The 14,634-nt window shown below is 45.5% G+C and overlaps 1 protein-coding gene across 4 annotated transcripts; it reads right to left on the bottom strand.

Moving 5' to 3' along the window:
• Positions 1-299: 299 nt before the first annotated feature.
• LOC121589520 lies at positions 300-12,508 on the bottom strand. Of its 4 annotated transcripts, none has more exons than XM_041908496.1 (8): positions 12,331-12,508; positions 7,491-8,010; positions 4,462-4,974; positions 3,685-3,890; positions 3,009-3,222; positions 2,525-2,846; positions 1,784-1,908; positions 300-1,648 (listed from the first exon to the last, which is right to left on the bottom strand). In XM_041908496.1, exons 2-8 carry the CDS (start codon positions 7,570-7,572, stop codon positions 1,512-1,514), a joined length of 1,599 nt encoding a protein of 532 aa, XP_041764430.1. In that variant the 5' UTR covers positions 7,573-8,010; positions 12,331-12,508; the 3' UTR covers positions 300-1,511. The 4 variants fall into 4 exon arrangements, with proteins under 4 accessions (XP_041764430.1, XP_041764431.1, XP_041764429.1 ...); XM_041908497.1 differs by having other exon boundaries at positions 7,491-7,986; XM_041908495.1 differs by having other exon boundaries at positions 12,396-12,506.
• Positions 12,509-14,634: the final 2,126 nt, after the last annotated feature.

Below are 14,634 nucleotides of genomic sequence, written 5' to 3'. Positions count from 1 at the left end.
CGTCGATGTGACGTAGAGGGTGGGGGAGGGCGTCGTAATGAAGCAGTAAAAGTTGGGCGAATGGTGAAAAATCGATTTCCAATGGAGCTGTACGGCCAACCGCAAACACGTGGTACTTTCTAACCCTTGCATCCTTGCGTGGCAACCTTCCTGCAACTGTTTCCATGCATAGTAAGCGGTGGCATGGTGAAAAAATTGCTTTTTAAAAGTAAAATAAAGCATTTACTTACCGTGCGGGATGTTTTCATCTGCTGGAGGTTGTTTCTTTGCATCAATTATCACACAATTACAGTTTTGAGTTACATTCGCCAGAGACGTCTCAATGCTCTGGTGGTATATATTTCTGCAATTTTCACCTCGTTTCCTTCCTTTTTGAATTTATTCTTAGTTTTTTGTTCTGCCTGTACTGGTATAGTGTAGCATACATTGTGCCCTTCCGAATATGCGGAAAGCGTAGGTTGTTTTGTTGTTGCTCGTGTGGTTGTTGTTATGACTGAAGTCGTTTGATTCTGCTGTGTATGTTTTGTTTTGCAATTGATTTGACGTAGTAATACATGTTATATGACGTTTCGCTTCCTTCCAATCGTCCCGGGTTGCTCGGAAGGACTGAAGCGACTCGACTGCCAGTTGGGCCTCGGTTTAAGCTAACTTACGTGAAAGTATTTGCCTTTGCGTAACTTAGTCTTTTTCCTCTTAACCGACCATGATACATGAGTGTATGTGTGTGGGTGAGTGGTTTACTCTATCCATAAATGTTTGCTAGTTACAATATAAATCGTCACATTAAATGTAGTTTTAACTAATTGTAAACCTCTCTCGTGGATTGCTTATAAAACTAACCGCTTAACAAGTTTTTGTTTTCGTTAAATTTATATCACGATCGTAAACAAATTAAGAAAAAAGACATTTTTAACTATAAATTTTGGATACACTGAGTGAAGGATAGTCCTATTTGAAAAAAAAAAAGGTCGAATATGCAAGGAGCTTGCACAGCATCAACTAGATGCCTCTGCTTTACCTATCAACTCATCATATGTACACGCTTGTTTTGATTCTGTACTTGAACGCGTTCGCTTTCAAACCTGTTAAAACCTCCGAAATGAGTTTGACGTTTTGAATTCGTTAGAAGAAACCTTTCCACACAATCCAACGGTAAATCGGCAAACAGATACATTCAGAGTGCGACTGATCCCGCGCGTGTTGTGGGTCGCTCCTTCAATCGCTTTATCGCCTTACCCTGCACCCTGGATAATCTGCTGTCCAACACGTTTGGTGGGGCGAACGTTTTATTTTTGAGCGCCTGTTTTCTTCGGCACATGGCTCGTTCGACCCGATATTTTCCTTTTTTCTTGGCCACAGTGGTCAAATACACACACACGCACACAAACCGGTTCTGTTAACCAGAATTAATTGTGCTGTGCGTTATGCTGGTTGCTATGTAGTCTGTTTCTTTTCGCGTTGGTATGCTTGCCCCGGAGTAAAAACCCGGCTGTAGAGTAGCGAGGGCACGATTAACAGTACACATGCAACGGGCCCAAAGTCTGCAAAGTGCACCAGATTATTGCCACTACCGTGCAGTGAAGACCGACCAGCCCGGACGCCTCTTTGCGATGGCCAAAATTATGCTGAACAGCGGCCGGAGTTTCACCTGTGATTGTGCGAGAAAAACGGCCGACCAAACGGAAGCGGCCCAAGATACGAAGACAATAAAATTTTCATTATCGCACTGAGCCCCGAGCCTCGGAGCGCTCGGACAGTGAGTAATCCTATTACGCATACGTACCGTTCAGGACCTGAACCTGGGCCGCCTGGCTCTGCTTGCCGGCGACGGTGCAGTTGTAGACGCCATTGTGGACACGATTTGCCTGCAGAATCGATATCCGGCTGATGAGCCACTGCTTGGTGCCGCTGTGAATCGGAGGAATGGAACGGAAAGCATATTCGGGTGAGAGAGTTTGTCGAAAGAACACGTCCACCACGGTCGAATAACAGCGCAGCGAGTGCGTGATGGGTACGGGCGTACTGGAACGTACAGGGAGTCCCGCCAGCGCTTTGATGGTGACCTCGTCATACTACGCTCGCAACGTGGACGGTGGACAAATTTTCATCTGATGCTGTTATCGACGATAAATTGTACGCCTTTGAAAGGAACGGAACTGAGCGTGGCTGTGCGTTGCTCGCTGGAGTTATTGGAAATGCAGTTGAAATGGTGCATTTTGGAGTTGGAAAAGGGCTACAGATTGGGACATTTATCAATAGTTGCAATTTGTAAGAGTGAGCAATGGATGTTGGTAATCGTTTGCTTTGAATGGAGCTGATCGTTGAACGAAACTCACGAAAAAGGTTCTGATTTAAATACAGCATCAAACAAACCATCGATGGCGCTCATGTATAATTTGTACCAGAGTGCAATGTATTAGCGGAACCTCTATAGACGCTGGTTCTAATCACGATCGATAACTAGCGCCAACATGCCTGAAATGTGTCAGCCTATTAACACATTCACACCGTCTCACAAACTCACCTAAAACTCATCTTGACATCCTTCGGCAGCTCGGCGCCATCCTTGGTCCAGCTAATCAACCCTCTTTCCGTCGAGTCGGACAGTTTGTTATCGTCTTTAGTGGGTTTGGAGCCTGTTTTCGCCGTCTCGTCCAACGTGTTTGCCGGTGCACCAACGGGGGAAGTCTTGGAGCGTTGTTGTTGGCCAGCTGACTTGGGGCTGGGCGGAAGGGTAGCCAGATAGGACGTCGACACTTGGCACGATATCTCGATGGTGCTGCCTAGCTTATAGTACCGATCGGAGAACTCGTACCCCATCTCGTCCACTATTCTTACAGCGGGCTCTGCAGCAAGCAACAGAAAACGTAAAATTAAGTAAGGAATCATTATGGGAATTCTGAAGCGTTGCATATTTGATGTAGTTTCTTCGGACAACTTATTTCCTCCGAAAAGTCATTTGATGAGAAAACAGACCCATGATTGGTGTAATTTACCCTTCCACTTACCCAAGACGGTCAGATTCGTAGCGAACACCCGTGGCGGATGCGTCGACACCTGGCACATGTACAGGCCGGCGTCGTCGGATTTGATCGGGTTGATATGTAGCCTCCAATTGTTGGGATATTGAAATTTGACCTTTATCCTCGGGTCCCCGCTGTACGTATTATTGCCAACGGTGAGCAACGATACCTTATCGGTGGTTCGTCGGATCCACATCACCTGCACACCGTCAGAGTCCGTCCGAAACATGCCGCAAACCGGGGGCCGAAAAAGAAACGGACGGGAGATAAAATACACACAAATACAGACACCGTCAGCAGCGATCGAGGACGATTGAGAAGGGTAAACGTGCGGATAAGATTAATTTTGGCCAGTGTAGGGGTCGGCTCGAAGGGATTCTTTTCTGGGTGGATGTGATTCATTCACATAAATCCCATCATCGGATCCCAAACGTGTGCCGAGGGGGCGCCAGCGTCCTGTGTCAGGTGGTGGGGAATAGAATATTGCCACGATTTCATATGGCAGACTGTTGGCACGTCTTGTGAGTTATCAGTTGGTAGCCGGTGTTTTGTTTTGTTTTTTTCTTTCACTGTGGTTCCCCACAGTAACAAACGACAACGGTGGTAAATGAGTAATGTGTGGTTGTGGAGGGATTGCAGGGGAGCTGGCGATGATGCTTACCGTTTTATCTTTAAGCATGCCTACCCTACAGTTGAGGATAGCCTCCGTTGATAAATGATATCCAACCTGCAAGGCCGCCCCGGAAGTCACGTTGACCGGTTCCTCGAAAAAAGGACCCCAGTGACGCTCGTGATGATGCTTGCTTTGATAAGGCATCGAATGAACAATTCGACTACGCCGCACATCAGGTAATGTAGGTATTAGTACTGCGAATGTAGTGAAAAAAGGAAAGACCAAAAGCAAAGGTAAAACATCCCGGTCAGTGGTGCGGTACGAATGAAGGTGTTTGAAATGTTAATGAGAGGATACATTAGAGTAAGCTTGGTACATCTTTCATCGCTGCTATTTTGCATAATTGATTGCAGAAGTTCTACAGAAAATGTTTTTATTATTACGTAGATGATAAATAGTCAATTTTTTCAATATGTTTTAGTGTTGTTTTAGTTTTTGAAGCATTGTTTTTAAAGAAAGAAATTGTTAAGCTGAATGCTTTCCTAGTAAAGAGATTTGCTGGTGAATTGCATACCTTGAGGCTGATTTCAAGTTAATATTACACTAATAAACCCCTAACGATAGGCAATCCTCTTTGCATTGACGACAAAAGCTCTTGTTCGTTTACAGAGCACTTCACCATGTAACGATTAATCAGATCAACAGCTAGACGGCTAATAAGACCCAGATCCTTGAATTTGTAGCTCCAGGTGATACACCTAGCTCTACCTAAATCGATTAGGAAGTTATCGTTCTTACCCGCATGGGTGCAGGGCAGGGACTTACATGGTCGAAAGGTCGTGTATTTGTTGTACGCATTACTGCCACCGTACTGTGCGTCCGTTGAGGCTGAATCGCTGGAGACACCGCCTAGCAGTGTGCCGCTGGGGCTTGCCCGAGCACTGGATGGAGCGGTGTGCGTCGTCACCATCGGTCCCGGGTCCGCTCCGTGCATGGCGACCGCCTCCGGGAGCGAATGTGTTGACGCGTCCGTTACTGCCGATGTCACATCTCGGATTAGACTTTCAGCCGACACCGTCAACGATGACGGCAACGGCACGGCCGCCATATGCAACGGTGTCACCGGCAGAGTCGCTGATGACGAAGACATCTCCGACCAAAGGGCGGTTGACGTCGGCTGCGGGCTGGGGCTCGACTGCAGGGACGGTGGCGTTGTCGGTGGCACCGATGACATTGTCGGAGATTGGATTCTACTGTTTGAGGTGATTTGTTTAGAATAGTGTAGATCCTCCTCCGTGGTGGGTGGATGCTCCGTCAGCATCGTCTGCTCTCGTACATCTGCAAAGGCGGGTGGAGAAACGTGTCGGGTGAAATGAGCGAGGAGAATCTTATCACGGTGGGTCTTGGCAGAGCGGAACGGCTGGTGCTGCATTACATGTCGACGGCAGGTCAATTGGTGTGATGGTCGATGGAATCGATTCCTTCGCATACGATATCTCCTATGTTGTTGCTCTTCTTCCATTTAATTCAACTATGCGCGTAAACTATCCCCTTTAGGCAGGTTGTATGTAAAGTCAAGAGCCCATCCAAATAAAATATACAGTGAAGTAGAAAAACGTGTCAGTGGCTCTTGCTTTTCAAAATGACGAATCTCTTTTTCCAAGAATGTGGAATACAGTTATGAGTAACGCTGTTATTCAATTATCATAAAGAGTACGGCTAAGCCTTGTACCAGCCAGCCAGCTTCAAGAGTACCCTCTTCAAAGTGCTTGTTACAATGCACTGCAGTTGCCGTTTGACACACGGGTAGGAAAGAACTTTTCCGCGAACAGCGGGCTCATGAAGGATTTCTTTTTGTTTAGTGTACGCTCCAGATGGCTGTTTCACATCGCTTTTGTGTGCGAAGCCTGTGTGTACGGACCGAACGGTCTGTAGCATGTTGCTTTGAAGATGGTGTATGCCTTAGCCGTTTGTAGCATACAAACTTGATATTGGATACTCTTACCCCGCTGGCAGCAAAATGGATGATTCACCCAGTGGCGGAATGATTCTTCACTACACCAATGGTGAATATTAAAATTACACCAATCCGTTCTGCATTAGACAACCTCTCTATAGGTTTGGAAAGGACAGGTGAAAACTTTTGGTAGCTTCGTCAAATGACGAAGGTGCTCGGTAGGGGACCTCAGTTTACCGAGAATTTGGATCAGAGCAAAGTCTAAACCACACACAGCCGGTCGGTCAAAGAAAAACGATACAGCAACACGTTGGGAAAATGATACACACCGATAACGAAGGGGCCCCGGGTTTTCCCAATTTAAACTAGTCAGCCAAAGATCCCGGACCCAATTAGTTTCCTTGATGAACAGGGCAAGATAAGCCCGTCACATCAGTGACCCTTGAAATATTGTTGCTCTATCTGTGTGCGGCCGGGGCTAGAGTTGATTTATGGCAGCAGCTAGCAGCTGACGTATCTTCAATCTGGGCGCTCCTTATCGCACTGTATGAATCTTAATGTTATCGAACTGTTGTTGAATATTTTAAAATTATGTGTGTATGTATGCCGAGAGTTGGGGTGTGTGTGTGTGGGTATACTGAATCGTGGGGAATGAGTAAGGTTTCCCTGCACACTGACGACACTTTGAAGTAGCAAACACGAGTAAATCATTGCCGTTTTATCGGTGTACGATGAAACAGCTTCGAGCAGGATATGCAAAATCAATGGAGGTGTTATTTATGATGTAATGCTTTTGAAGTTTATCTGTTGAAAATGTACGCGCCAGATGGAAAATGGGTTAAACCTTAAAGAATGTTACTCATGAAGCTCATTACGAGAGTTTTCAGGTAATTGAATGTACCTAACAGTCATTGCGCGCTGAATTAAACAGCAGCTCCAAATGATTAAACATCTTGATTTGCTATGTGTATTGCCTACCTTCAGGCTTAAATATTCCCTCCTGTAATAATACCATACAAATAAGCTTCCTAAACTAATGATATTATTTGTTGGTTAATTTCCTATCATTAAGAACGAAATAATCATACTTCCTTGCCCGCTCGGAATTAAATTCGGAAGCTGTTTCATTCATCCTCTTCTAATGAGCATCTTCACTTCGGCAAGGTTTCCGATCGAGAGCGTCCAATGTTTCGTCCACAGAAACGAACACTCATCTTCATCCCATTGACCAAAGTTTAGCATGAGATGCTGTGCTCAGGAAGCAATTTTAAGCCTTGTTGAAAATTTCCTCTCTTCACTAACACCCTCCCCTAGCGCTTCGGGTCAGGCAGGAGTTTTAGGGCAAGATGCGAAACACTCCCACACGGGGATACATTTTGGACGTCTTGCAAAAAACATAACATGCTATATTTGGAAACACAGGAAAAGGACCATGAAAACCTTTCCTGCTGAGTTGTGTGTTTGTGTTATTCCCATGAACGGTCGAACAACTATATTCCGTTCGTGATATCCATTTTATCTTGTTATATCTTGTTTGGGATAAAGCGAAATTTCTTACTCTTAGAAAATGGACACCGAGGGAATTATGACTGTCGGTTAACCAATTGAGCGTTAATTTGAAGCAAGCTTTAAGCCATAAAAACGAATTTGTTTTCAACTTTTTGGAGGTGTTAATATCACGTAGCTAGGAGAAACTAGGAAGAACGCACCGAACCTTGGAAGCTCAAGGATGAGACAAACTATTAAACTATAGAATCTTTTTCATCGACACGACAACGAGCATCTAAGGACACAGTAACGATGCTGAAGCTAGAATATCTACTTCAAGGAATCGGTTACACCAGTGAACGTATTGGAGTGGGGAAGGAAATAAAAGACACGACCCTAGTGCACTTACCAATCATCATCGTCAGCAGTAATACAATGGTCGCGAGTGCGACACTGTTGCATTGATGTTTGAAGCAGCGCAACGATGTCATCACAAAATCGTTTCTCTTATCCGCATGGTTTCGCTTAAAGATGGTACCGGATTTCCATCGTTTTCAACCAGGATTGCACCGGACAGTTATATCAAACGCACGTTTTGTGACGTCCTGCACCACACTTACAGCGCACTTTCCACCATGTCGGAGGGGAGTTTAATTCACTTTAATAATTCTCATACTTTTCCCCCGCTGACACATTATCTCGCTGTACAGAGGGATCACATTGTTTCACTGAATGTTAATTTAATTTCACTTTTGACGATCTCGCACAGAACAACTCAAAACAAAAACCAACACCACTCTAACGCGTGTTCTTGATCGGGCGTTATTTTTCACACTGCTTTCACGCCCTAGAGCCGGTTATTTATTGTAACAATTTTTCATCGCAGCATAATCTGCACGCATAACCTGTGGGTATCACGAAGAAGCGGCCTAGAGATTGGGAGAATTTAGCGTTTGTAAAAGTCATTATACAGTCGGCACATTTGTGCAGTATATCATCATGAAATGGAGAGCCCGCAGGATATCATAAAGGGAAGAGAAACATAATGATACAAAAAAGAGTTTTTTTTTTTAATTTTATGCTGCGCTGTAAAAAAAATATAATGTCGGCAGAGCATCTTTTGTTTTTTTTTTGTTTTTGCAATGCGATCATTTGTATTAAAAGTAGAATTAATCATGCCAAAATCAAAACCAAAAAAGTGTGTCTGTTTGCTGTATTGATTTTTATTTTCAATGTGTTTATTTTCCCTTTGCAATAGCATCAAATTGTACCAAAAAAAAAAAGGACGAGGAAAACAAAAGGAAGCCTCCTTTCTCTCGCGACATCACCCTCACACGTGCTCCCAATACACACAAAAGGACAGCGCCGGCAGTGTATATCAATGCCGGCAATGTCCCGCTGATTGGTGGAAGGAAGCATTCATAAATAAATCGCCACCATAAATTTTCGTTATCCTCAATGCTCTATGATTTCCGTTGCGTTCATTTGTTCGATCTCTTTTTTTCTACTCTTTTTATACTAGGTGGGAACATCGAACCTGCGGAGTCGATGCTCGTTCAACTGCAATCGCAGCCGAAGTGAAGAGGCACAGCAATAGCAAGATATCGGTGAAATATTTAATGGCTATGGACAACGCAGCCAGACGGACGCTTGGACGCATTCTGCAGTTTTTCTCTCTCCCTCAGCTCTGTTTCTTCCTCTTTGCTCGCGCCCTCTCGCCATTTCCTCTTAGACACGGCCTCCCATCCGCTCAGCAGGATGTCGGTCTGTGTGGGGAGTCTTTGCATCCCTTCTGCGTCGGATGCTGATAATGATAAATGGCCAACGCCAACGACTGTGGCACGGTCGCCCAGGCGGGGTGTCGTGCGCTGCGTGAAATGTGCACCGTTTTAGAGATGGCTGAAAGTTTTGCTTCTTTCACGATATTATTCGTACACTAAAGTGAGCGAGCCCTGGCAAGACAGAAGACGCGGGTTCGGTGGCAATTTGCCAAAGCGTGGTGATTTTTGGGTTGTGCTGAAGTAGCGATGAGCATGGAACGGGTAACAGGGGAAAACACCCATTAGCATCCGGTAGTTTCATTTTTCATCACGCTGCATTTTGGAATGGTTATGTTCAAATTACTCAACACGTATTCTAATGAATTTCTTGACGTGAGCTCAAAAACCAAGCCAAAAGGAAAGTTTCAGGACGAGGAACGAATGGCAGAGGACATATAAAAGGGTTTCGGGTGATATTATGCTTTATTTACATTTCCATGCGGCTTGTAGAGGTCAAACAAATGTAGTATGCTGGTTTTGAAAGCAATATAGCGTCACTTGGAATAAAATTGCATAACTTTAGGCACTCGGATACTTTTTTCCTAAAAGTATGCAATACGGTAAGCAAATCGTTTTAGAATCTGAACAGTAGCTCTCATTTTCAAATAGCCATTAGCTATGTCGTTTGTGTTGCACGAAACTACCCTTCTACCTCTATTAACCAAAAGCCTATTTCGGACAACGGTTTTGTTGCTGTTCCTGACATAATGTTTATCTGCTCTAATAATCCCACCGCTAAGTCAACAACATCGCCAAAAAGGCAGTCAGGAGGATAATGTTTCTAAAAATTTAATCGAGACTAATGGTAAGTAATGTGGCCCAAATTATCCTTGCCCACAGGCGAACCAACCCACCCACACCATTACCCTCTGACGTATTAAAGTTCGGTGATCCGCAAACATCGCCATCGTTCCTCACCCGCCGTTGGCCGTGTCTTTGCTAGGACCATTCCATCGAGGCAGCATCGTTTGCGTTTGTTTTGTTTTTACCACAACCAACCACCAACCATGTGTATCACACGAATGCTCACCAGCCACGGCAGGCGTATCACGGCCCGTGAGTTCCTATGGGCGTTAAAACAACGACGGAACTGACACCTTTCGGTTGAGCCAAGACGGTTCACTTAATTAAAATTGCTCCTTTGTCCGGTGGAACAGGAAGCGACCGTTGTGCACTTGTACACAGCCCTCGGGCGCCACTGCGTTGCACAGACGGTGTTTAGCCCCAGCGCCGTCTGCCCCGTGTCCCTTTTGCGAGTCCAAGCAAAGGTGAACTAACAAGGAGGAGCGAAAAGTTTTTCCGGCTTCCACTAGGTAAAATGAAAAATTCCTTTACCCATTGGGTGACACGATTTGAGACAGGGCAAACTTTTAAATCATCCATTAGCCAGCACAAGACACAGCACACGGCATCTAAAGGGGGGATTAAAGATAAAACGAAACCGAAACGAAACACGAAAGAATGCGAATTGTTTCACGTTTCGGCTCTGCCACTGCCTGTGCTACCTCTTTGCCTTGGTTCTGCGTTCTGCACATTGTTTGCCTCCCTGTCGGGGTTCGGCCAAAGCCGAAGGTCCTTTCTAGACAGTTTCACAATATCGTTATCCTGTCGAACCCAAGCTACAGTCGCTCGGTTGCGCTATGGCGTACCAAGGGGCCGCGGCACTGATTTTCTTTCGCCCCGGCGAGGTGAGACATTGCTTTGATGGAGGTGGTCAGCCGTGGGAGTAAACGTGGCAACGGGATAGCTAGATCCATAGCAAGAGCGACCGAGAGGGCAATAGAGATAAAAAAAAGGACACAAAAAAGCTCCAAACAACCACGGTTCGTTAAAAATGCTTCCGCCGGGATCGTGGAGTTTGAGTTTGTTGTTTCTTTGTTTTTGCTCGTTTCATTAAAAATAATCGTTCTGTTTACTGTTTATTTACCCGCGCCGTGCTCGCTCGTCGTTCTGTGGCTTGGACGAATGAATCTATATTTCTACCGAAATGGGGGTGAAAAAAAAACTTATCGAAGCAAGAACCGATAGAGCGTGTGATTAAATATGCTGATAATGGAGAGAGTATTTGAAACGCTGATGAAAGTTTATGGCGAAAGGAAGTTTAACAGTTCGTTTCGAATGTTATTAACGATGAATGTTTCTGCATGCTTTTGCTGAAATCTGTAGCTTGATGATTTTCAGATAAGATAATTCAATATTAACCGTTGAATATATTTGAACTCACAATCGCTTCGTATATGAAAATCACAAATATGTTCCATGAAACATTATTTTGAATTTGTAATTGTTATCCAATCATTTTGTTCCTTCTCTCACGATTGTTTTCTTCGTTCTGTTGTCCCAACCATTGCTTCCTGAAGCAGAATTAAAAGTTAAAATACGATACACAATCTGCAACTTTTCACGAAATACTTGAAAAAAAAATTCAACATCCGACCACTTTGCAGCAATTCGCTGCCGAACGATATTTGGCTTGCTGCCGTTGGCTTTCTAGTTTCACTGGGTAAAACGAAACACCGAGTGTAATTACACCGCCCAACTCGGGCGCTTCTTCGCAACACGACACCCCTCCTTTGCCACACAATCACTTCACTGCGTTTACGCAAGCCAAAGCGTTTGACAGGCGCGTCTCACAATTTCCCTTCCATCGACTCCGATGACTCAATTTGGGCAGGCAGCAATTTTAAGAACATTAGACACATTTTCTCACATCTCAGCAACGCGAGCAAACCGGCATCTGGGCATACCGACCCCGTAGCCCGCACCGTTCCGCACACCACCACCCGCGAAAGTAATTTCCATTATCCACTTAAGGTGTGATCCGTTTTGGCACCGAGTCAAACACGCCCAACGCGAGCGAACGACGCCCAAATGTGAACGTATCCCAATGCTGGCGTGAATGCTGGAAGTGAGCATTGGTGGAGGAAAGTGCGGAGGAACATTTTTTCGCTGCCGTTTTGCATTACACACGCACTTCTCACACATTTTCCATCGAGTGAAAGTACCGCCGAGGGTATGTTAATGGTCGCTGAAGTACAAGGCCCGCACTGCCATACAGCGGCCACAAAATGTTTTGATGGTTCCCTGTGGAGCGTCGGGCACGGGCTCCCTGTCTGTTCATTTCCATGAGGTGTGAAAGTTCTATTCCACACGACTACCAAGCGACTGAGGCTACGATTTGATGACGCCGTTTCAGGTGTATGTGTGGTGGGGCCTAAATCATGCTCTCCAAAAGGTCAAGAGGGCTTTTACACGTCCCTTTCTACACGTACTGCACGATGGGTTCACGCACGAAGAAGCACAACTGAATGTTCGGAGGAGAATCCCATGGCACAGCGAAGTCTCTATCATTGTAATGATAAGCGTACGGAGTCCATGAGGATGAGCTGTTTCACTAAACACAATCACCAATCCATCCTCGGGATGTACCGATTCTATCCGAACGCTCACTGGCCACGGAAGCGACAAATAAAAACACCACCGTAACGACTCACATCATACACTGCCCCGTGTCGCGAACGTTGACCCACTGTACAGACGTAACGCAGGAACGGCCACTCTCCGTAACGTTTCAATCGGAACTGACCTTCCAGCCTTACGGTGTACTTGTGGCCATGCCGTTCCAAACTCCAAACAATCGTACTCACGCAGATGACTTCTCCAGCATCCGGAGGAGCTCCCGAGCCAAACAGTCACTCACTCGGGAGTGCGTTCTCGTGGAGTCTGCGCGTCTCTCAGTGCATGTGCTCTGGAGTTTAGAAAGCATCCGATGAATGTCAGCTTCTCCTGCATGAACCATCCAACCCATCCCAAGGGCGGGCGTCATCGCTTTCTTCAGACGCATTTTTGTGGGTAGCGGAGTAACTGAGGGCATCGTTGGGTGGTGGTCTTCCTTTGGTCGTCACCTCATCTCTACCCCTTCGTCATTACAGCCACTGTCATTTATGCACCGGTTGTCTTCGCGATGGTGGACCTTGCCATGGGTCGGTCTTAGTTGCGAGTCGTAAGTCTCGCTGATTCCTATTCTGTTGTCCTTGAATTGCATTTGTGATTGAAGGATTGTTTGGAGTGACTTGAGTGTTGAGGAATTGCGTGAGACTTTTCAGCGACGTTTGAATGGATGGCCGCATTACAGGTTGTTTTCGTAGAGCGTGAGAGGCATCCGTTGAACAAAATGGCACATTCAATACGTCAATGGGAGTGTCAACAATGCCACGAATGACTAGGTCGAGGATGAAGATGTTGGTAGGGTCGTCTTGCGGTAAAAGGTCAAGGGAATCGAGATGGAATGTGTTCTTCCTTCCGTCATCGTGAATCATCGTTAGACAAACGGTAGTAGAAAGATATTTTCTAGCTGATATCATCATGTGAAGGCACTGCTTTTAAGTTTTAAGGAATGCGGGGAATATCTTAACGCTAGAGAAATGGAGACAGCTCGCAGCAGTCGTACACATACAATCAAGTTCTTCCAGTTTAATGTAGTGCATAGACGTTGAATCAAGCGATGCCTTGTTCCAATTATATATGTACCGCCGACTGTTTACTTTACATCTTCCTGGAACATCTCTAATACCTCCCAGAACGCACCACGTGCTATAATGTTTACCTCAGCAAAACACCCATGCAGCCTTCGAATTCAACATTTCGAATTTGCGTTCGTGTCCGTGAAAGGCATCTTGATCGTCTCGTGCGTGTGTGTGTGTGGTTGAATTGAATTAAAGGTATGATACATTCCCCGCAGTAAGTTTGAATATTTATGTCACTCACTCCGTCATCTTCATGTTTCTGGTGCGGGGGGTCGATCGTCAGTGGGAGGTCGTGGTGAAAGTGTGCAAGAATCGCCCTCTGGCAACGTGTGGTAAATTGTTATTACATATGTAACGTGACACTCTCTGTTAGCACCGTTGTCGAGTGCGGCGAAAGCGTCCGTTCAGCTTTAAGGCAGTGAGCATTTTCCAATCGAAGATGTGCAAGAAGACACATTCCGCACACAGTCACACCGATACCGACACAGCGCGCGAGGGATCAGGTTATTCCGACGCAGTCGATATGTGTGTGTGTGTGGCCCAATGTTCCAATTCGTTTGTTCGCCCGTGAACCAAAGCCCAACGATGCAAAGGGAGTTCAGAGCCAAAAAAATATGTGAAGGAAAAGGATGAAAAACGAACCAAGAAGTACCTTTTTCTTCATCACTGGCAACAGCGGCTATGATTCGGCAAGATGTTTCCGCTGTGAACCGCTCGACCTTTTTGAGGCGGGGAGGCGGTTTGCTGTCGATTCTGTCTACCGAGCACGAAAGTCTGTTTGAAATTCATTCCCTGTTCTAGGCCGGAAAGTAGCCCAGTAAGGGGTTTACGTGAATCTGAACGAACAGTATTAAGAAGAAATCTTGGAATATATGGCATCCGTTACGGGTAGTCTTTTAGTACAGAGTTTCATTTAGAAAGGCTATAAAATCCTTAATATCTAGCTAGAGCAAGCTATTGCAACAGTCCTGCTTGTTTCTCGCCTGGCCCCTAAGCTGACGCGAGTGTTTATTCGTTCGTGCTGTTTAGCACTTATCATCAGCACAATAGGAGGGCGTAAATGATGATTGCCGTTCCCTTGTTTACGGAAAATCATCGCGCTTGTTATCCGCTGTTGTGCATAATACCCCCAAGCACGCCCAGCAATGCCGCCTTCGCAGTACCCGTACAACTTCCTGTGCAACTATCGGAACTTGAATGCATCTTT

The sequence above is a fragment of the Anopheles merus genome, chromosome 2R (genome assembly GCF_017562075.2).
Source record: "Anopheles merus strain MAF chromosome 2R, AmerM5.1, whole genome shotgun sequence".
Taxonomy (NCBI): domain Eukaryota; kingdom Metazoa; phylum Arthropoda; class Insecta; order Diptera; family Culicidae; genus Anopheles; species Anopheles merus.
The sequence above is the reverse complement of the archived record's forward strand: the minus strand, read 5'-3'. Positions and strand labels throughout refer to the sequence as shown.

Bases quoted from the DNA above. Each gene is read 5' to 3' on its own strand.
- LOC121589520 (XM_041908496.1), bottom strand. From the start codon at position 7,572: ATGACATCGTTGCGCTGCTTCAAACATCAATGCAACAGTGTCGCACTC. The intron at 4,975-7,490 runs GTAAGTGCACTA...CCGCCTTTGCAG, and splicing joins ACTGCTGACGATGATGATTG to ATGTACGAGAGCAGACGATG. The intron at 3,223-3,684 runs GTAAGCATCATC...GACGGTGTGCAG, and splicing joins GCATGCTTAAAGATAAAACG to GTGATGTGGATCCGACGAAC.